Below are 22,192 nucleotides of genomic sequence, written 5' to 3'. Positions count from 1 at the left end.
TTACCATAAAAAAGAGCAATCTTCGTTAAGATTTAATTCATTCGAGGTTACATTATCACATCCTTTCTTCTTGACATCAAATGTACACTTCTTAATCTATTGATTCATTAAACTAGTTTTAGTGGTCCAAAAACAGAAGCTTGGGTGAAAACAAAAAAAATGGAAGATTCGGAATGGAGGGTGGAGGGGGATCTTTATGCTTGAAAAACTGGTGCTGTTGTGGTTTGGAGTAAGTTATTTCCATAATCACTTACCTCATCTGTTTTAGTTCCATTGACAGCCATGAATCTTTGATCAGATTCTCCAGCTCCCTCAACAAAAGATGATTTCTGAATAGATATTCTCACTCCATCTCCAATTGATGAGCTTTGAATAAGTTTTGTCACTCCACCTCCACCAGTGGAGCTCTGAACAGATTGATTCAATTCTTGATCAACATGCAAAGGTGGGTCAAAAAAAGATCTTCCTTCGTCTCCCTCTGCAGTCTTCTCATCATCCTCCAAATCATCATAGTCCAAATTTCTCAAAATTTCTGGAAGTGAGACTCCACTGCCCTCTACACGCCCAGTTCCCATTTCAATGTCAATTCTCTCTTCTGGGCTAATAATAGCTTCCCCACAATTCGGAGTCACTGATGCCACCATCATATGTTCCTCCTCCACAAATGATCGAAATCTAGATATTGAATTGGGGATCTTAGAGAAGAACATTTCTCTGAGGTTCTTCTTTATTCCCTGGTTATATGGGTTCTCCTTCTTATTGTATCGGTAACGGAAGTTCTCGTAAGTAGTCTGAAGTGAAACAAATATCACCCATTGATTTAATAGAATTAATTCAATAACTGCAATGGATTAAATCTAGTGGAAAAGCTAGTAAACAAGGAAAAAGGTAAGGGGAAAAAAAGAAAAGAAAAAAGAGGTAGAAGGAGATAAAAGGCATCTTCTAACATTAATTTGAAGATAACTGTATGTAGGTAATTTCTAGCCGATAAATTATCCAGCAATATGGTGATAAGAAAATTTATAGAAGCTTCAATATCTGAGCAATATGATGATAAGAACTTTGAGCAATACTTTTGAAACATGAAAAATAGTAGCATTAAATTCTTACATTCAACATACATAAAAAGATACAGTACCATCATTGAGGTAAGACTTATTCCTTTTTCTATTCAATAAAGAAATCACCGTTAATAGCAAAATAAAACATTATGAATTATGATGTTAGAGCTTAAAAATGGATACAGGTCCTACATAAGAGAAGCTATGTTTTTGGTCATTTTGTGCAGTTAAAAAAGTATGGAATCAATGTACACAGAGAGTTCAAGGGTAGTCCATAATGAAACAAGAGACATAAGTACAAGCTAGCTATACACGAGGAGAATTTATCAAGGTTCCCTTCACATTGCAATTAAGTTATACAACTCCAAGTTTTCATGACAGATCAAGCATTGGCACTTCTGTTGGAGTATACTTTTGGGAGTAACATTTTTTTTTTGGAAAGTCCTCATAAGACACAATATGGGAAGTGGATAAACACAGGTACACGCTCTACCAGTAAGTATAACCATTTGAATAGTTGAGACAAAACTAAAAGGAAGAGTGGGAAGAAGCTCAACCTGAGATACAGTGGAGGTATGAACTTAGGTTTGTGTTTCAATGGGAGTTTACTTTGGCAAAATGACTATATTTACCATAACAGAGGCATGTACAGTGATTGACTGGTGTTGTACGTGAAAATGGGGAAATGATTATCGTTCTTTGCATCATTGTGAGGTAGCCAGGCCTTTATGGGATAACACTTCCAATAAGAGTACTGCATGGGTTATAGTGGATAAGGCCTTAACGGCTAGTAAATCTTTTGGCGAGCTGGAAAAGCCAAACTGGTAATTAATCTGATGTTGCAACTAAATGGAAAATGACTACATCTTGCCTGATATGGTGCTTTTGGGGGGGATTGAATGATCATAACCTCAAAGATTGTGAAAGGACGAAGGAGGATCTTATAGGGCTTTTTACCTGAATTCATACTCTTTATTTTTGGATGAATGCTCTTGTTACTTCTGTTTTAAGTTTTCAGGATTTTCTTGCAGTTTTCTCTTTTAGAGCTTAGATGCATATCTTGTATATTCCCGAGAGAGAGAGAGAGAGAGAGAGAGAGAGATCAAAGAGTTGAAGACCTAAGAAATTGACTGAGAGAACAGAGGAGGAAAAAAATAATAATAAAGAGGCCCAAGAACATGCATTTATTATTATTATTATTCTTTTCCAATGCATAACACTACAATGCTAAGGGCAAAAACTGATTTTACTTTGAGGTTTTACTTGGCATTTTCAGTTGCACGAAACATAACAAAATGGGGAAAACACTTTTCGGAAATGTTTTCAAACACACAGAGCCCTAGAGATGTTTCAATCTGCTTAAATTTATTCATATCCTAGACATTGTGTGTTGTCATGCCCCTGATTTAGCATCAGAGGTGAATTAGATCCCACGTCGTCTGGAATTGGAGTCCTTGCTGTTTACAACAATTCCAACAGACTCTAACTATGGCTTGAGATTTTTCTTCAGTCATTAGAAATTGTATTAGAGCCAATCCAAGCAAGATGTAAGGAATTTGAGCCATGCTGCCAACAACTGAATGGTCCAACGAGAACATTATGTTCTAAGTGGGGATATTTTAATATCCCAATTAAGTGTTAAATGGTAGTGAATGGGATCTACATTGAATGAAAGTGAGAAGCTCTTGCTGTTTATACTAATTCTAAGGGGATTCAGTTGTTACGTCTTTGACTAGTTCTTTTAAAGTATGATGCTTGGATATTTTCTTGAGTCTTTACATGTATTCATGTATAGACTAGTGACTGAAACTTAGAATTGATTCTCTCCATGCATGTTTAGTAATAACGGTACCTGGTTTGTGCAAATCAGATAGAAATGGAAAACTGTAAGACCGCCAACAAACCACACAGCTACAAAGCAGTACGCCATGAGAATGTCTGATAGGATATCTTCTTTCATAGCCTTCCAAACAATGCCTTCCTTTTTAAGAATGTTGATCAAGGAAAACCCAAATACATAAATGCACAAGATGGTTGATGTTGTAATGAACATGATGAAGAATCGATAGTTACGCTGCAATCAGTTCAACAATAGAAAGAAAATTAGCTTCTAAGAAGTATAATAAAACAATTTGATTGGCATTTGCAAACCAAATAAATTTTAAAGCATCTAGCTCCAAGTTCATATCATTTAAACTACTTGCAGCATGTTTCTTATATAAATTATATTTTTATTATTAACTTATTAGTAAGACCAGAATTACAGATAAGTACTGTCATAACTGTTGTTTCCCTACTTCTCATGATAAATACTAGTTTCCTAAGTGAAAAAATAGCGTTGCTGCTTTAAAATTGGGAATCTGTTGTAACCTCCAAAAAAAAAAAAAGAGATTGGCTCATGACAGTTAGTTAGTTAGCCTCACAACTGACAGAAACAAACGAGTGTCCCCTATCTAAGAGACAATGTAAGAGCTAGAGGTGCAGTTGTCCCAAACAAAGGGACTGCAAATGGCGCAATCCAACTCATATGTAATAAAGTTTTACAATTCACTCCATACCATACTAGAAGCTTGAACATTTGATATTGATGCAAGGGTCATTTGCGACAGGTTTATTTTTTCTTCTGACAAGTAGTCATTCCCAGCAGATATAGAAGAATTAAAACCTTGATATCCAACGCCCTTCACTTTCTTTCTTTTTTTTTTTTTTTTGAATAAGGGCAATGACTGTAGTACCAAGGCTCTTCTCAAAGTTGTATTTCAAGTGAAACACATCTACGTAATGTCATCCTTCAGAATATCCCAAAAAGCTTTGAAAAAAATAAAGCATAGATAACCATCGGGTCCTGATGCCTTATTTCCATTAAGTTCTCTCACTAACTCCCACATCTCTCTCTCCTCAAAGTGTCTTTCCAACCATAGGGCCATGGGCCTCCTTAAGAAACACAATAGAAAGTTCATCCAACTTAGGCCTCCAACTAAATTGTTCAATGTATAAATTTTGGTAGAATTGCACAATGTGATCCCTAATTTCCAAGGGATTGGAAGAAAAAGTTCCATTTACAAGTAGGGAGTCAATGGAATTGTTCCTCGTATTCAAATTAGCCACCTGGCAAATGAAATTCATGCATATATCCCTCTCTAAAAGCCACAATGCCCTTAATTTTTATCTCCAACATATCTCCTCCATAAGGATTATCATTTTCAGGTTACTCATACGCCATAAGCATTGCTTTCCTCAACCTCTTCACAGGGATCCAGTGTCCAAATAGCAACTACTCCAGGAATCTCCCTCATGGCAATAGTTTATCTTTTCCAATTATATCAAGGCCTTGCAACTCTTTGGAGAGACGTTCTTTCCTCTAAAGTCTCCAACTACCTTTTCATTCTATACTCTAAATCACCTTCCAAAGCTTTGAGTTCTTATGCTAAAATAAAACTTCAAGATCCTAGAAAACAACACTAGTCTCAACATCGCTTCAATGTTTCCACAAAGCCTTCTATTTCAGCCACATATTTTCAAACTTCATATCATTTACCGTCCTGAATATCCCCACAATCCAGAAGGATAGGAAATGATTAGAGCAAAGTCTAACCAACTACTTCTAAAACACACAAGGAAAGTGTACTTCCCATTTAGGGAACATAAAAAATAATCCAATCTAGACCAAGTAGGATATCTAAATTACTTGACAATGTGAAACCTCCTCCCACCAATGGTATATCAATAAAGTTTTGTTCAAAAATAAAATTTGACATAGATTGGACAAATAGACGCCACACCCAATTTTTGACTAGGATAATGGGTGGCATTAAAATCACCCCTCTTCCCTCAATAGACCAAGGCATGGTCTACAAAATCATAGGACCAGCTAATTCATCCCAAAGAAGCTTCTTTTCACTGTAACAATTGGGAACATATCCCCTGAAAAAGCACAATCAAGTTTATCTTCTACATTCTGAAAAGAGCGTGCAATAGCGAATCCACCCACATATGTTTATAGCCCACATTAACAAAATACCGCTTGATGTCCCTCTTGAATCTAATCAATACCAATCTACATGTTTACCACTCCATAAATTATGAACAAGGCTTTGGGACACATGTTTCAACTTCATTACCTGAACGCAAATAATACTCGCTCTCCAATCTCTTAGCAGATTACTAACATGAAAATGCCTATCTTTTTCATTCAACCCACTAACACCCATGACAATAGCTTAAGCTTCATGAAAAAACTTATTCAGGGATAAAAGCCGTAAGTTGCTCTTCAAACCCATAGCAGAAGCTCCCACAAATTGATAAAACATTCAAACTTCTGCAAAACCTAATCAGAAGTTCCTGATAGCCAATTCTTCAAGGGAATGCACATAGCCAACAGCTTACATACCCTGGGTCCTCTTGAATGCCTCCAGTCATTGACAAAGGGCTTGATTCCCCAGACATGCACCTTTGCTTTATTGGAGATCCCAACACATGACGGAACAGACAAATTAGTAGCCCTTAATTAGGCTACCCACAGGCCACCCATCCCCTCCCCCACCAATTTCTTAGAAAAACAAAGTGGAAGAGAGGAAGCAGATGCCCCCGGTCCCTTTTAATTATAGCCAAATTCAAATCCTTGGCCCCTGCTAATTTCATAATCACTTGCCTCTATGGTGAGGTTGTGGAAGAAAGCTCCTCAAATGGTCCAATACCCAAAGAAGTCCACTGTACATTATTTGCAGCACTCTCTGTACATGAGAGAAACGAAACAAATTCAATAACTTGTACCTGGGTGATACCAACAGATGGCCTTTCATATTGTGGCACCACTAGAGCACAGCAGGACATTTCACTGTGCTTCATTGAGAACATCTTTGTGTTGATGAAAAACTAACTCAGAAAATCCATCAGAGATAAATATATATATATATATATATATAGAGAGAGAGAGAGAGAGAGAGAGAGAGAGAGAGAGAGAGAGAGAGAGAGAGAGAGAGAGATAACAGTAAATCAAAACAAAATTGTAGAAGAGGGAAAGCCGTGGACTACTTAATTTTTCACTTTTAATTATGGTTAAAATTGTCATCAAAATATTGATGCATACCTCAGATAATAATGTTCCAATGACACAATTTGGGAGGAAAACAAAATAATTTTTGAATTTGTCTATTGAAGTTTTTTACTAAAAATTTTGCAGAAGACCTCGAAAAGATTCAGGGCTAGTTTGGTTGATCTCATCTCATATGATATAATCATTACAACTTTTCCAAACTCCCATACAAAATATAATAAACAATTCAGCTTTTTCAAGTCTCAACAAAAATAATATTATAATAATATTTTATTCAATTTTCAACAAAACATCTTATCTCAACATCTTTTCTCATCTCATTTGAACTGCATAACCAAACGAGGCCAGTTGTATACAGAAATGAGAGTCAATCGATTAGAATGAACACAATTTTTAGTGATTCAAAATACGTGACAACAAAGAATTGGTTACACTTCAACATTAACAACTCAACCAGTATTTTACAGAGGAAGCTGGAGAATTACAGGCTTATGATGTCACTTGATTATTTCATCACTATATTCTTTTCTTTCTTTGAATTTTATCAATCATTTTATCTTTCCATAAGCATTGTAAATGAAATCAACTAAGTTTGGAGTGAATGGCATTCCAAACTATGAGTTGGATGGCTTGAGATAGAGTTCCTATATTGAGTTTTGAAAGAGGAAGGGATATAAAATGTCAAATAGGGGCACATTTTAAAAAACTTTCCCCTTCACATTCAAATTAATTACTTCCATAGTTTTAAGATCAAATTAATGAAACATATTATCTATTTTCTTGAAATATCCAAAAGGACTATGTTGTGGGCGAGATCCCCTTTCAACTTTACCAAATTTGATTTTTTTGAAATGCTTGTATCTCAATTTAGTTTGTTTTCAGCCACCATTAGTCACATATCATTTTACTTTTAGAAGAAAAAAGAAAAAACTGCAAGCAGAAAAAAACAGAACTTACTAATCCAATGCACTGACCGACCCATGGACAATGATGATCAAATCTCTGGACACAATTATCGCAGATGGAACAATGAGAAGTGCGAGGTGGGCGATAGAGCAAACACGTGTCACAGTATTTCACTTTAACAGAATGTCCATTCACAAGCACATCTTTTGTCCGGGGTAGTTTCAAGTGAGGAGTTCTACCGATAACCCACTCCATAGATGGTGTAGTTGCATCAAATGCTTCATCTGATTCCGGAGGCTTTGAATTTCTAGGGACTATTCCAGGATCTCTACTAGAGGTCAATAAGAGAAGAATTAAATCCTGCACAAATGTTGACGGGTTATTTATCTGTAAAAGCAAGAAGAAGCTCTCACTGTAGCACCAGGAAAAGAAGTGATGAAAACATTCTCCATGGGAAAATCAATAACAAAAACCATAATATTGAAATCATTACATCTTGGTTTTTGTAGTGCATGATGGAGGGATGGTGCCCAAAGTTGATAACAGAATCAATATACTAAAGAAGAATGCACATATGCTGATTTTACAGAAAACCTGGGAATAGAATATCTTCACTGAAATCCAAACAGTACAAAAAATTAAGCACTGCAGAAACAAACCAGACTCATTCCAGGGTTATTTGGCTAGTTGTGGGGTAATGAACCCAAAACTAATTTGGATCTCTTCCTGAGAGTAGTCCCTAGCTTGGCCATGTCCAAAACATAGATAGAACTGCTCCCAAGTTTTCACCAGGGCCTTTTATTTATTTATTTATTTTTTGGGGGGGAGGGTGTTTAGAAAAAAGCAAAGGCATTTCATTTCCATGTGATATCTAGAAATTTCAGGCATCATCCTATCCGTAATGATTGAGTCAATAACATAGACATTCCTTCTCTCCTCTCCATCACTACACCAAGTTTTTTCCAGGATTTTGTTTTTGGGTAAGGGGGGCTAGAGAAAAGCTAAGGTATTCCACTTCCATGTGGAATTATCCATGCATTTGTAGAAACTTCAAGCATCATTACATCCTTAATGATCTCTCTCTCTCTCTCTCTCTACACATGCGCCTATGTGAATAGCTTTGAGCATGCATGGTTTTGGAGACAGTCATCACAACTGGGAGATAGACAGTTAATGTAAATACTTACCAAAAAAGTGAGGATTAATCCAACAAACAACACAAGACACCAAAGATGATCGTCCTTGTTGTTCACATCTTTGATCTTAAGATATATATTTATACAGAAAGCCATTGCGGGGCCACCAATAAGAAGTGTGGATAGCAACAGGGATGCCACATCAGGACCAAAGATCAATCTCCCACCGCACAAAAATTTCTGACAAAACCAAGAAAAGGCATCATCAGTGCAAGTATGCCATACTAGTAGTTCTGGATCTTAATTTTGAATCAACCACAATAGACATCCTTAAATAGCTAGCTTCATTAACAAACCAAAGCACATCTCTCTAGAGTTTTAAAGAGCATAAACTTTAAAGACAAGTAAGCTACAGCCTACACACAAATCACATAAAAGTAAATTAAAAAGAAGACCTCCACTCAGTATCATACCAAAATAAACTAAACGGCAAGAGACTGCAAAAATATCAGAGTCTAAATCGGTTCTAGTCTTATGAGACTATCTTAATTTGAAGAAGTAAATTTTGTCAGATTTGCTCATTGCAACCCCTGCAAGGAAGGGTGAATGAAAATAATAATCTGTTGGCACCCAATACATCATCATAAAGCCCAGACTTTTATAGTTTCAACCATTCAACATTACTGGCAGAGGGAAGGGGGAGTTGTACGTGCCAACAGGGACAGAACAAGAACTTCTAGTCTAGGGGAGCCAAATGGTGTTGAAACATATAATCAATTACCTCATTTTGAGTCTAAAACTAAAAGAGTAAGGGATAGTGGCCTACCATTTTGGGTGAAAACGTTTCATCTTTTGAGATGATAGTAATTATATAATTTTTCTTTACAACTTTAAAAAAAATTGCATTTCATTGCAGATAGAGAACATATTTTTAAAATATGTATTTGTATAAGCTGATTAGATCCACACCTCTAGAAAACATAAATACAAAATTAACCCACATTTAAGGTATTTCAACCTAACTGTATTGGGTAATAATCAGAACAAAACAACTTAGAATTGAAATTCATCTTAGGATTTCAAGAGATGTAGATGAGGAAGACTGTTTCATTTTACAATTATCTTTTGTAGATAGTTTATAAAAATAAACGTTATTGGTTAAATGTGTTGGGTTTTTTTAGCAATTTATCAACTATATGAAAATGAATTATAATTTTGATGGGGCCAAACTCTTTTTACCATATACGTATATACATATAAGGTACTTGTATTAAAATTCAAAACCCAATGTGCCGCGGGGGGGTGGGGGGGAATGGCCCCTGTGGCCCCCCCTTGGTTCCATTTCTGCATGCCAAGATAGATTATGAGTAGTTAGTGTTTGGTCATCCATCCTTGTTATTTTGAACAATTGAGTTCCATTACTTAAAAGTCAATGTGTAAAGACACTGCTTACTGTGAACCAGAACATTCACTAAAAACTTAAAAACACAATTTTTTGAATGTTAGCTGCTGTGGTAGGCTTCCCCACATCAGAAAGTGCATTCGAAGCGAGTTTGCAAAGAGAATAATGATATAAAGTAGAGCCAATTCGTATAATGATATAAAGTAGAGCCAATTTGTTACGCATTGCTGCAAATAATAGAGATAGAGTGAGTGAGAGAAAAATCGTGCAAACATGATCCTTTGTACATCAAGAACTTTCAGGATCTGGATAATCAGCTTGTCAAATAGGCACTACTCTATCTCCACTTGAAAAAAAGATAAATCTATTTATAAATGGGTCAATATAAAGAACATCAATGTGCCAATACAACAGCAAAAAATCGTTTATAAAATCATGAAATGACAAACATGGCGCATAGAAGAAAAGAATGAAACACTAAGGAAAGTCAACAGATAAAAAGAAAATAAAATGCAGTTTCACTTGAGAAATTTGAGTGCGAGCGCGCACACATACGTGAAGAAAGAAGTGGAAAGAAGAAAAACATAAAACTATATAGTTTTTCGTTTTGGTGAAAGAAAAAAACTACTGTATTTCTTCTTAAACCTAACCTTTTTTTTTTAAATGTCATCTATGTTTGTGGGAAAGTTCTAGGAGGCTTCAATTGAAAGTTTTGAAAATTCCTTCTGAAAAATACAAGAACTTAGAAATTTTCTTTCTTTACTTTGCTGTAGGGACTGATAAGATAATAATTAATTCAAAAGATTTCTACTCTGAAAAAATAGAAACCTACAACCGGAGGACTTCAACAATCAGTTTCGATTCGTTCGTTTGTTGCCTCTAATCACGTTAACAAAGATATACACTGAGCTCCCTAACTAATAAATTCAAATCTTGCTAGTTATCAATGGAGGATGACTCATTCGGACCAATATAGAAACAAAATTTGTATTTAAAGCCAACCAGACGACGAACAAGAGCGGAACCCAACACAAGAAGAATGAAAAGGATGGACTTGTCACATTTTAGTAACTCCCTTCAAAAAGAAGAAGAAAAAACATCCAATGCAATTTATGAACTTAAAAATCAAAATTGTCAAGCCTCTTGCGCTTATCATGTTGAATGCCCAATCATGAACTTTGTAGAGTAGAGAAAATCACAGAATTTCTCTTCCAAAAATCACAATCATGAACTTCCCTTCTTCAAAAAGAAGAAAAATACCCAGTACACAATTTATGAATGCGAACCCAATTGAATACAGACGTAGAGAAACTCACATTATTTCCCTTCCAAACTTTGTAGAGCCTCTTGCTCTTAGCATCTGAGTCCATACTGTCACCAGGAAGAAGAACAAACCAGAACCCAGATAAGGGTGTTTATGCATCAAACCACAAGAGAACTCTTCTTATCACAACCCCACTTTATCTTCCTCAGCATCCATTGCATATACCAAACCGTACCCACAAAAATATTCACAAAAAAGGATGGTGACTCTGTATACAATACTCGCATGTGAATTAGATATGGAGGTTGGAAAGGCTGGTGATGAGAAAGACAGAGAGGGAAGAGGACGCTGGATTGAAAAAAACCAGTTGCCTCTCCGCTCCACCAAAGATTTTTGTTTTTGTTTCTGTTTCAGACGGATCATGCCAAGAGATAAAAATTCTATCTTTCTGTTTTTTTCTCGCCAAACTTTCCTTCTCTCTCTCCATCTCTGCCTATTTTTTCCTCTCTGGCAACAATGAGTTCGGAGGCGGATGTTTAATTTCGTGCAGGTTTTACGCGCGTAATATTCATTAATTTATTTTTTATTAAAAAATGTCAAGTAATTAATTATGAAAAAAAAAAGCTACTATACCGCCCGTTAACATTCTAATTGATCACTCGTTAAAATTTTTAAGTTTTTTTCGCTTAATAATTAGGGGCGGTGCTACTTCAACTGCTGGGAGCTCCTACTAGGGCTCCCGCTTATGCATTTTTTCAGATTTTTTTTTTATATTTTTATATGTATATTTTTAACATATTTAAATTTTTTTTAAAAAAATTCATAATATTATTAAAAATATTTATTTAATCATTAAATAAAAAATAATAATAAAATTCAAAGCAGTAGAAACCAATGGTAAAAACCATTGGTAAGAATAGCATTTTTCAATAATTAAAGAAATAATTTTTAAATGTATTAGTATATTTTTTAAAAATGTTTAATTTTATTAAAAAATATTAAAAAAATACAAATATACCGACGGTCAAATGATACTTAGGGAGCCAAATAGTCCACTCCCTAATTATGTGTACATATAATATAAGGATCACTTTATGGAGATCCAAGGTATATCGATTTAATCCTTGATTGTGTTATTTTTTCTTTTTTCTTTCTTAAATATTAAAAAAATATTTATTTTAATATCAAAAAAATAAAAAATAAAACCTAATTCAATACATTTATTAATATTTAAAAAAAATAAAAAATAAAAATACACTTATAGGTGTAAATGCTCAATAGACCATTGGTGATTGGTTATGAGAAAGTTGCTGCTGCACACACCCACTAATACCACCGAGAAAAGTCACTAAGTAAACAAACTTTATTATTTTGTTTGCTTTTTCTAAAACATTTTTTAAACCTTTTAATTGGTTTTTAAAAAGAAAAAAAATCATAAATTTATCAAAAATATACTTTCTTAATTATTAATCAAAAAAATTTAAATCAATAATTTTTCTCAATGAAATTTAATTGAAATATCATTTCCCTGATATAGTATTTTAGCCTAAAAGATATGATGAATGTTACACATCATCTCACACCACACACTTTATATATTAAAATATTATTTTATATTTTTATATTTTTTATTTCATTTTATTCTTATTAAAATAATTGAATTATTTTATTTATCATCCACATACTATATATTTATTATAAAAAATTAAAATAAATGTGATGTGTGAAGTGTGAAGATGACAAGAAAATTTTTTCAAAAGGTATACCTCAATACATATTGATCCAAATGTCATCTCCATGTATTTTAATCAATTTCTTTTTATAAATTAGAGTTTTTATAATATTAATGATTCTATTTAATCAATTATTGAGATATTCTATATCTATACATAAAAAAATGGACCTGGAATAATGTTGGCCCTACTAAGACGTTATTTGGATAATTAGATGAGATAAGATGGTTTTATATAAAAGTTTAACAAAATATTATTAGAATATTATATTTTAATATTATTATTATTTTAGAATTTAAAAAAATTAGATTGTTTATTATATTTTATGTGTGAATTTGAAAATATTATAATGATGAAATGAAATGAAATGAGATAAGTTGAGAATAATGTTGAACCTATTAAGACGTTTTTTGGATAGTGAGATAAGATAAGATGAGTTGTCCAATAGTTTTAGTTGACAGAGTAACTGAGGTTTTATTTTTTTATTTTTTTATATTATATACTTAGAGGTGTTTAGAAATATTTTTCGTTTCTAAATATCATTCAAATACAAATACTTTCAAACTAATCATTACAACTCTCCAAACTTTTCAAATAAAAAACAAAAAACAATTAAATTTTTTCAAATATCAAAATAAAAATAATATTAAAAAAATAATATTCTAATAATATTTAAACTTTATAATATTTTTTTTATTTAACTTTTTCTCTCTTATTTATTCACTACTATTTACAAACTATCTTATTATTATTTAAAAAATTTTCATCTCATTTCATTTCCAAACATCCCCTTAAAATTATAAACTTAAAATGCAAATTTTTAAAAAATATAATATATTCTTTTATTATTATTTAGAATCATTGTTATGCTGGTTGGAATAAGTCTTAATTAAGGAATAGTTGTTTGGGTGCGTAATGTCAATAATCGTAATTTTCAAGTGGTTGTTTTATATAATTTAGAATATGACCCTTTTTAATGTATTTGGGTTATGCCTAGCTTGTGGTTAGAATTACAAGCTCGTTTTACTGATCTGCTCGTTTTAATGTTCATTCAATGTTCCATGGTTTGGTCCCTGCACAAAGCATTTCCAATAATTAAAATATGTCTTAAAATAAAAGAAAAATTATATTTTACAATTTACATATAATATAAAATTAAACAAATGTTGCTTAAAGCATAAAACATAAAAGCCTAAGTATTTTAATCTATTATAATTAGGGCTGCAACCCGCACTGAAAATATCGGGTTTGTGCTCGACCCGACCCGAATTCCACAATTCAAGGCGCTAACCCGATCCAAACCAACCCGTCAAAAACATAATCGGGTCGAACCCGTATGACCCGACTTGGTCTTCATTTATTATTTCAAAAAAAAAAAAAATGAAAATATTGGTCCTTCTTCTTCATCGGTAGACCTTGTTTGTACCCATTTTCTATAGATGAAAATTCCGAATCCAACCAAGAAAAGCAAGTTGCATCATAGATTAAGCTTATACATTTTTAGATCATTCGGCCAATAAATTCTGTTATTTCTTTAAAACCCTCATCAACCAAATACAGAGGTGACTACTGCAGAGATCAGGACAACCAAGAAAAAATGTATCTAGTGACGAGTTATCGACTTCAGATTTATTGAAAGCAAAAATCCCCCAACAAATTAATCCCCAAACAACAAGATCTATAAAAAATCCCCCAACAACAAGATCTATAACAAATGAAAACCCAGAAAACAAGCAAAATCACTAGACACCATTGGGCTTGATCATGATGGAAGTCTGCTCCATATTTTTCTCCATCAAAGGCTTTTGGGTTGCAGCTCTATAGAAATGGAGTTGGTTTTTCCATATGATTTTTTTTACTTGGTTTTATTTGTTCTCTGAAGGGGATGATCGCCAGTTAAGGCTAGAGGTAGCGGTTGCGATGGCAGCAGAAGATGCAGAAGAGGAGCACTTGAGAAATCCAATTTTGGAGCATGTGGCAGCAGAAGCAGTAGAAGATGTGAAGCGAAAGAGGTGTCCGAAAGGCTGCGAGCTCACCTTCAAAGCCTCCATTAAAGCCGTCCCCTAATGCTTCCTCTTTCTTTTCGTCTTACAGAGTTTATCCCCTACTCGTTCTACTATTTCTCTACCCTCATAGGTTTTAAATGAATTCAGTATTTTCAAGATGCAGAATGACATCGCCGCCCGCATGGTACTTGGAGGTTAGGGTTTGAGAGAAATGACAAGGAAGAAGAATTTATACTCGGTCGGTTTAACACTAAAATTTAAACCCTTTGTTTTTATCGGATTGGTGACCCGATCATTAGTGACCCGTCAAATGCCGGGTCGGGTCGGTTCGGGACACTCGGATCATACAGGTTTTCGGATCATATGCACAGGCCTAATTATAATAATACAAATTAATCTAAAAATATTACAAATTGCCCAATAATTAAAATCAATAATATTATAATGAGAAATGATAGGTCACCAAAAAAGTGTATAACTGTCTTATACAGATTATTTTAAAAAAAATTTACTTAATGATTAATGAAATGTTTTTAATATTTTTTATTTTTTATATTTAAAAATCTTTAAATGGGTTTAAAAAATGTTTGAAAAAAATAGAAACAAAAATTAAAAAAAAAAAGTTTACACTATTCGGTAGAAAAAATGTGTAGAATTTTCGGTGGCCTTGGCACCACTAAATTGTATTTGGCAATTTGATAAACAAGATAACTTTGACTTTGAGTCCAAAGATTGGAATTTGAGGGGTGTTAGGTAAGTGAGACTATAATATTATAAAACCTAAATATTAATAGAAAAATAAGATAGAATTATTTTTCTTAAGTTAGAATTATAAATCTGCTAAAGAGATATATGGCCCTAAAGTATTTATTCATCTTCATCTTCATGAAATTGCTTGTAGCCGACCTGGTTTGTTACCACCATTGCATTGTCAGAGCATCACATATACGTTTAAGCTAACTTGATTTGCTTCACTCTCATCTCTTCTTGGATCTACTAATCCCTCGTGCACGCTTGAAAATGCAGCTCTAAATCAAACATTCAATGCCCTGATCCGTGCGGTGTCATTTCATTGCTTTTTTTTCTTCGTTCTTTGACCTCTAGATCTCTCTAGTTGTGCCTTTCCTTGCATTTCTGTCTGTTCACAGTGATTCGATTCGAAAATGTTATTTATTTATTTAAAGCTTGTTTTAGCTGTTGTGAAAATGCAGGATATTAAGTCAAGTAAAAAAAAAAATCACAAGTCAGGGCAACTATTAAATTAAACTTGTGCTTTAGTGTGGTTAGTATTGTTGACCCAATGCATCACAAGTCAAACATTGGGTGAACAATACTAACCACAAATAATTGATGAAGATTATGTAATTGTAATATTGTATACTGCTTTATCTTCTTTAGTAATCTTTGAACTAACCAAGTCTATGAAATTCATGCATATAAATTGACCAAGTATTCATGAATTTTCGAGTCATTCAATTTACGGTTTTGACTCTTGTACCAATCATTGAACTCTAAAGAGTCAAAGTTAATTGAGTAGAAGTTCAATAAATGTTTTGACGTGAGACTAGAAGTTCTAACATGAAATAGTTATTATGCTAAAGGAAAGTACCATGTTGGAATGAATTGAAAGGATATCGCTTTGCTATTAATTGAAAGATATTGGCCACTAGAAAATTTATAGCTTATATACCGTTTCTTAGATAGCAGTGCTGGTCCAATTCTCTCTCATTGCCTTCTAAGAAAAGATTACATTAACAAAGCTTAGACCTTCCATGGAAATGCATTTAGAACATTCTTTGTTGCTCAGGTTCTGAATTTGATTAGGATGTTATAAAGATGTACTAGAAGATACCATATACATTTTAGAGTAGAGCTGTGATATTGTTTGGGAGGTTGAAATTACATAACAACTTATTGAGGCTTAAAGCCAATTCAATATGATTTTAGCACTTTTAAAAGCCTGTAACAACAACAACAACTCAGAAGACAATTTCTTGTGACGCACAGATTGCTAGTGTAGTAACCTTTAATGAAAACTCTAGACTTATATAGTGGTAAAAAAATAAGAAAAGTTTCCTATGCAAATGAACAATTTTTCAAGAAATGGCAGAGAAAACATGAATGTTTTTACGTCAACAAAAAGGTCATAGAGATCACAAATCCTATCATCTAATGTGAGAAAATTACCTTTCTCACGTTATATATCTTCTTACAACGTTCTATTTTTAATGTCTTTGTTTTAATTTTTCATTTTGAGTATCTTCAGGATATGCCATGCTTGCCCCTATGGAACTTAGTGCAAATCAGTTCTCGTGTTTGAGTTGAGTCTTGGCCTACTAATTGTGTAAAGGGAGATGGGTAATTTCAGTCTTTGTGAATTTACATCTAATAGTGTTATGCATACATGTGATGAGTTTTTTTTTCCTTGGTTGCTACAAGTATATACATTGAAGGTTCAACATGCAAAGGACACTGCAGCTGAGAAATTTGGAGTTGATCAATTTGAGGAATTTGATGGTTGATGAGTGTCACTGTAGCTGTTTTGATAATGGTTTAATGTGTGATTGGAAATGGTTAAATGTGTTTAGTTTTTATTTATGGGTAAATGTGTGCATGTAAAATGGTTGAATGGGGTATGGAAACTATTTTTGTTGTGAGTTACTGGAGCTGAATGGTCTGATGGTGGACTTGTAAGAGTTAATATGCGAATGACTTGATCATTTATGCAAGTTAATCAATCTTACAGGTTATGGTTCCTAATTTTTTTCCCTTTTTCTTTTTGGTTGTAACTAACAATTAGATCCTATACAAGTACAAAGAGGAGATAAAGAGGTTTCTTGACCCTTTAGAAAATAGGTCTCTTGACCCTATGAAAAATATTTATTTTGTTGCTATAATTTTGAAGCAAATTTGACTTCATTACTTGTCTTAAGTTTCTATTTTTAAAGTAACTGAGTATAGTTACTTTGATGCATGACTAAGCAATCAGTCCCTAAGGTCCCCAGGGTCAGCTGCGCTCTGCATTGGCTAGGATCAATGGTCCATACTCAAAAACCATTCTCTCACACTACCAAAGAATTTTCTTTAAGTGTAATATTTTCAAGAAGTGTAGCATTTTTGTGAAAATGGAAGTGTTCCATTTTCTTCAAGTGTAATATTTTCAAGAAGTGTAAATCCTGATATGTAAAAGGGTAATATGATATGTAAAAGGGGTACTATTTTGTTGAAGTGTAAAAGAATCAGGACATCAAATCGATTAATCAGAAGATTCAAAACCTCATTTTACTACATATAAATGAAGGCCACAAAACCTCATTCCATTGCATATAATCAGAACGTCATTCAAACTACACTATAGCATCTCCATAACACAAGTGTTTGCACACATAATTCCAAATCTACACTACATAAGTAACACTAAGTACATCTCTACAACTGGACACAAAAGATGTACTGTCCAAGCAGCACCCCGTTTCATTAAAATCCAAACAACAAAAAGTGCTAAAAAAATTCCATTAATTCATCTAGTTTGGCCAGTAACAAACAAAAGATCCGTTCCATTAATTCAACATTGTCTTCACTTCCAATCTTGTCAATTTTAGTCATCCAAAGTTTGCACCACAAAGCCATTCAAAATACTGGGTGGAATGTTTACCAAAGTTCAAGACCAAATCTGAAAAATAGCAAAAACAGACAAATCAGATATTGAAAGCCATAATGAGGAAAATATGTCTAATGATAAACCAGAAAAGGAATACAAAAGTGAGTAATGATGAAACTTTAATAGTCAAAATACTCCATCATTACACCAACAGATAAACATTGGCTAACTTGAGTAAGTAAAGCAAATAAGAAACCATTCTTTGGGCTAGTAAGTGGCATCATAAATATATGCATGTCAACTCAAAACTAAACTAAAGAGATACACTTTTCACGCAACAACTATCAAAGTGCAAAAATTCTGTTAGTTGAAGGTTGGAAAGTGCATTTTTCCTTAGAATGTACATTTGAAAGAGTAAGCCATCCAGTGGCAGAACCACATGCACATAAGAGGGGGCCATGGGCCCCCCAAAAGTTTTTTGAAAAATCAAAATACCTTAATTTTTATTTATATTTTTTTATAAATATAGAAAATGGCCCCTCCAAAATATTTATAATCTCTATATATTCTATAAAATTTTAATATATTTAAAAAAATATTTTCAATTTTTTTCCTATAGTCTTAAAATTTTGTATAATTCATATATATTATTTATTTTCAAGAATGTGGTCTCACCAAAATTCAATCAAAACTAAGTTTAAGAGAAATAATAAACGTACTAATATTAATCTAAAATTTTTTGTTATACAATATTAGGCTTTTTAATTTGGAATCCAAAATAAAAATACAAGAAAAATCATTTAAGATTGGTGATCTATATGAAAAATAGTTGAGAGATTTTATCCTCTAAACTTCATTGAGCAAGAAAAATCTTATTTAAGATATCTATTATAATATTATATACTTAATGTGACATGAAAATATCTAGAGTTTACATAAAATTTAATAAACTAGCTTACATATATACTAGAATGAAAAATGACATTCTAAACAATCATTTGATAGTTTATACGAAGTAAATAAATTCTAAATATTTTATTAATATTATTTCATGAAACATTATCGTCAAAAACTTGAAACATATATTAAGATGTTTTATTTTTAGAATTTTATTTTTTCGTGTATATTATAAATTATCGAGATCTAATTTTATATATATTTATGTTTTTATGATTTTTAAATTTCAATGTATCGCATTTTAGAAAATTTGGCCCCCCCTCAAAAAATTCCTGGTTCCACCACTGAAGCCATCACAAAGTAATGATCCATAGAGACAAAGAGAATTTGCGTCAGATGGAGGATTTTCTAATTTTTTTGGTCAATAGACAGGTGGTTTCAACCTTTTCAAGCCTCTTCATTAAAAAATTGCCATTTAGCTTCCATTGCCTAAGTAAATATTATAACTACATTCAATAGAATTTTTTACCCCAAATATACCTTCAAAACTAATTTAAAAATCAAAATCTTAAACTGTCTCCCCTCTCTTGTTTTGCCTTCTGTTTGAAAGAAAAACATTTCTTTTTTCTCATTAACAAAATACTTGACTAAACGACAGCAATGATAAGCAAAAATTTACCAAATTCAGCAGTACAATGGTTGGAGTAAGGCTTGACCTATGATGTTTATGCATTCTACATCAAAGCTGACTCTAGACTTCTAACTGATTTTTTTTTTTTTTTTAATGTTGACTTGAATAATTAGATTTGCATAAAAATGTGTCTACTCAACTCCAACTTCATAAAACATGAATACATATAGATACACTTTTCACACTACCTAAATATGACAACCAACACACCAATCTAGTACAAACTATAGTAAACAATTACATTGTTTCTGATCTATCATTTAAACTTAAAACTTATGAACCACCAAGTATATTGAATCGATAAGTTTGCATATATCTTAGCCATAATAAATAAGGAGAAAAAAATGGAAATTGTAACAGCAAATCAACTATATTTTGAACACTTTTTTTTTTTTTTTTATATGAGAACTATAGTCTAAAAACTTTACTAAAGCTGTAAGAACTCAATAACTGCTTAGTTATAGCACTTCATCCTTCAAGGCCCTCGAACAATACTTCCCTTAAAAATTGTCAATGTAAAATTATGGTGTTGGCAAATATTAAAAAATATATATATATATGGTGTTGGAAAATTCCTAATATCAAAACTGTTGAGTTAGAAAATTCACCCTTGAACTTTGAAGGACCATTCAAGATTCCTTTAGAGGCTCAAATAACGAATCCAGTGAATGAAAATGAAAAAGATAGAAGGAAACCCATGAAAAAAAGTACGGAAAATCGACCAAATTGAAATAAATCTAGCACAAAGACATGCCAATCACGATATCTCCCAGAATCAAAAGCACTTTTTCATTTGATGAAGAGGGATAGAAATCAATACGTGCTTGAAAATAAAACCATCCAATATGCCCACATCTATTTTACTTGTAAAAAAAAAAAAAAAGGAAGATAACAAAGGAAAACAACTTGAAGATGGAAGCTACCTCAAAATAGATGGAGGTACCCATAATCCTTTGGAGAAAACACAACAAACCAACTTCGTTAATGAAGCAATAATATATGATCTATATTATGTTATACCACTAGTACTTGCAGAATCGTAATACATGCATTTGTACCCTACAATAATATCATTAATAATATTACTAAAAGTCTCCTCATGAGTTTAGTATTAATTGCTTCGACTTCTGTTATATTTGTGATCTTGCATTTGAGAATTATATAGATATATTTATAATTACAGTTTTTGGTGACTATAGTTGATTCAACTATTAATTATAAGTAGGATTGATGTTAAGCATGATGAGGTATCGAGATAAGGCCTTGATTGAGAAGCTTTAATTTGTTTATTTATTTATGTTTTAGTAAGGAAGTCATGACACTACAAAAAAAGACAGATTTTCCGGCGTTGGTTATACGCCGGCAATCGTCCAAAAAAAGGCCGCTAATTAATTCGCGGCGTTTTTCTAACGGCGTAACCGTCCGCCGGTAATGGAGGGTCGCTATTTTCATTGTTTCGGCGTTTGCGCAAACGCTGGTATTTGTAAATCTCATTAGTGGCGTTTGTATCAATTTAGCGGCATTTCGTGAAACGCCGCCACAATAATTAATATTAACGGCGTTTCTCGAAATGCCGCCACTTTATCGTTGCCATCTCCTGGCATATACTAGCGGCGTTAACATAAACGCCACTGCTACTACATTACCGACGCATCAGTTAAATTGGCGGCATTTATTTAAATGCCACTAATAATACATTGGCGGCGGCACATTGAATTTGTTAACGGCGTTTATTCTACCGCCGCCACTTTTTTAAATAGCGGCATTACGATAAATGCCGCTACTAGTAATTTGCTGACTAATCATATAAATTGGTGGCATTTATTTAAATGCCACTAATAGTATCTTGGCAGTGTCACATTGAATAATTTAATGGCGTTTAACTAAACGCCACCAATGACCTAATTTCCAGCGATTATCTAAACGCCGCCACAAGTAAACTACCCGCTCGTCATATAATGTGGCGGCATTTCTTTAAATGCCACTAATAATACTTTGGCAAATTTATTAATGGCGTTTATTTAAACAACGCTAATTATTAAAATAACGGCGTTAACATAAACGCCACCGCATTACATTGCCAGCGCATCATATAAATTAACCGTGTTTATTTAAATGCCACTAATAGTACGTTGACGGCACATTAAATTTATTAACGGCGTTTATCTAAATGCAATCATGAGTTTGTTGCCACCACATTGCATAAATTAACAACGTAATGTAAACGACCCCACTAGTTCATTGCTGGCACATTTTTTAAATTAACGGTGTTATTATAAATGCTGCTACAAAAATGTTGCCAGCACATTGCATTAATTAACAACCTTTAGAACACACCAACAATATGATATACCATAATAAAAATATATAATAAATAAATTAATAATAAATATGATATAATGGATCATTATTCATATAATTAAAAAAAAGACACAAATC

General features: G+C 32.9%; 1 protein-coding gene across 1 annotated transcript; it reads right to left on the bottom strand.

Annotated features, from left to right (window-relative positions):
* On the bottom strand, positions 1-11,345 carry LOC122277206 (probable protein S-acyltransferase 4). The gene is made up of 5 exons (XM_043087126.1): positions 10,878-11,345; positions 8,211-8,399; positions 7,075-7,383; positions 2,914-3,135; positions 1-791 (listed from the first exon to the last, which is right to left on the bottom strand). The coding sequence occupies exons 1-5, from the start codon at positions 10,929-10,931 to the stop codon at positions 195-197; spliced, it is 1,371 nt and encodes a 456-aa protein (XP_042943060.1). The 5' UTR covers positions 10,932-11,345; the 3' UTR covers positions 1-194.
* Positions 11,346-22,192: the final 10,847 nt, after the last annotated feature.

Source organism: Carya illinoinensis, chromosome 9, assembly GCF_018687715.1.
Source record: "Carya illinoinensis cultivar Pawnee chromosome 9, C.illinoinensisPawnee_v1, whole genome shotgun sequence".
Classification (NCBI taxonomy): domain Eukaryota; kingdom Viridiplantae; phylum Streptophyta; class Magnoliopsida; order Fagales; family Juglandaceae; genus Carya; species Carya illinoinensis.
Note: the sequence above shows the minus strand (reverse complement) of the source record. Positions and strands in the feature narration are given on the sequence as shown.

Bases quoted from the DNA above. Each gene is read 5' to 3' on its own strand.
- LOC122277206 (XM_043087126.1), bottom strand. From the start codon at position 10,931: ATGGACTCAGATGCTAAGAGCAAGAGGCTCTACAAAGTTTGGAAGGGA. The intron at 7,384-8,210 runs GTAAGTATTTAC...ACATTTGTGCAG, and splicing joins GATTAATCCTCACTTTTTTG to GATTTAATTCTTCTCTTATT. The intron at 792-2,913 runs GTACCGTTATTA...GTTTCACTTCAG, and splicing joins ATCTGATTTGCACAAACCAG to ACTACTTACGAGAACTTCCG.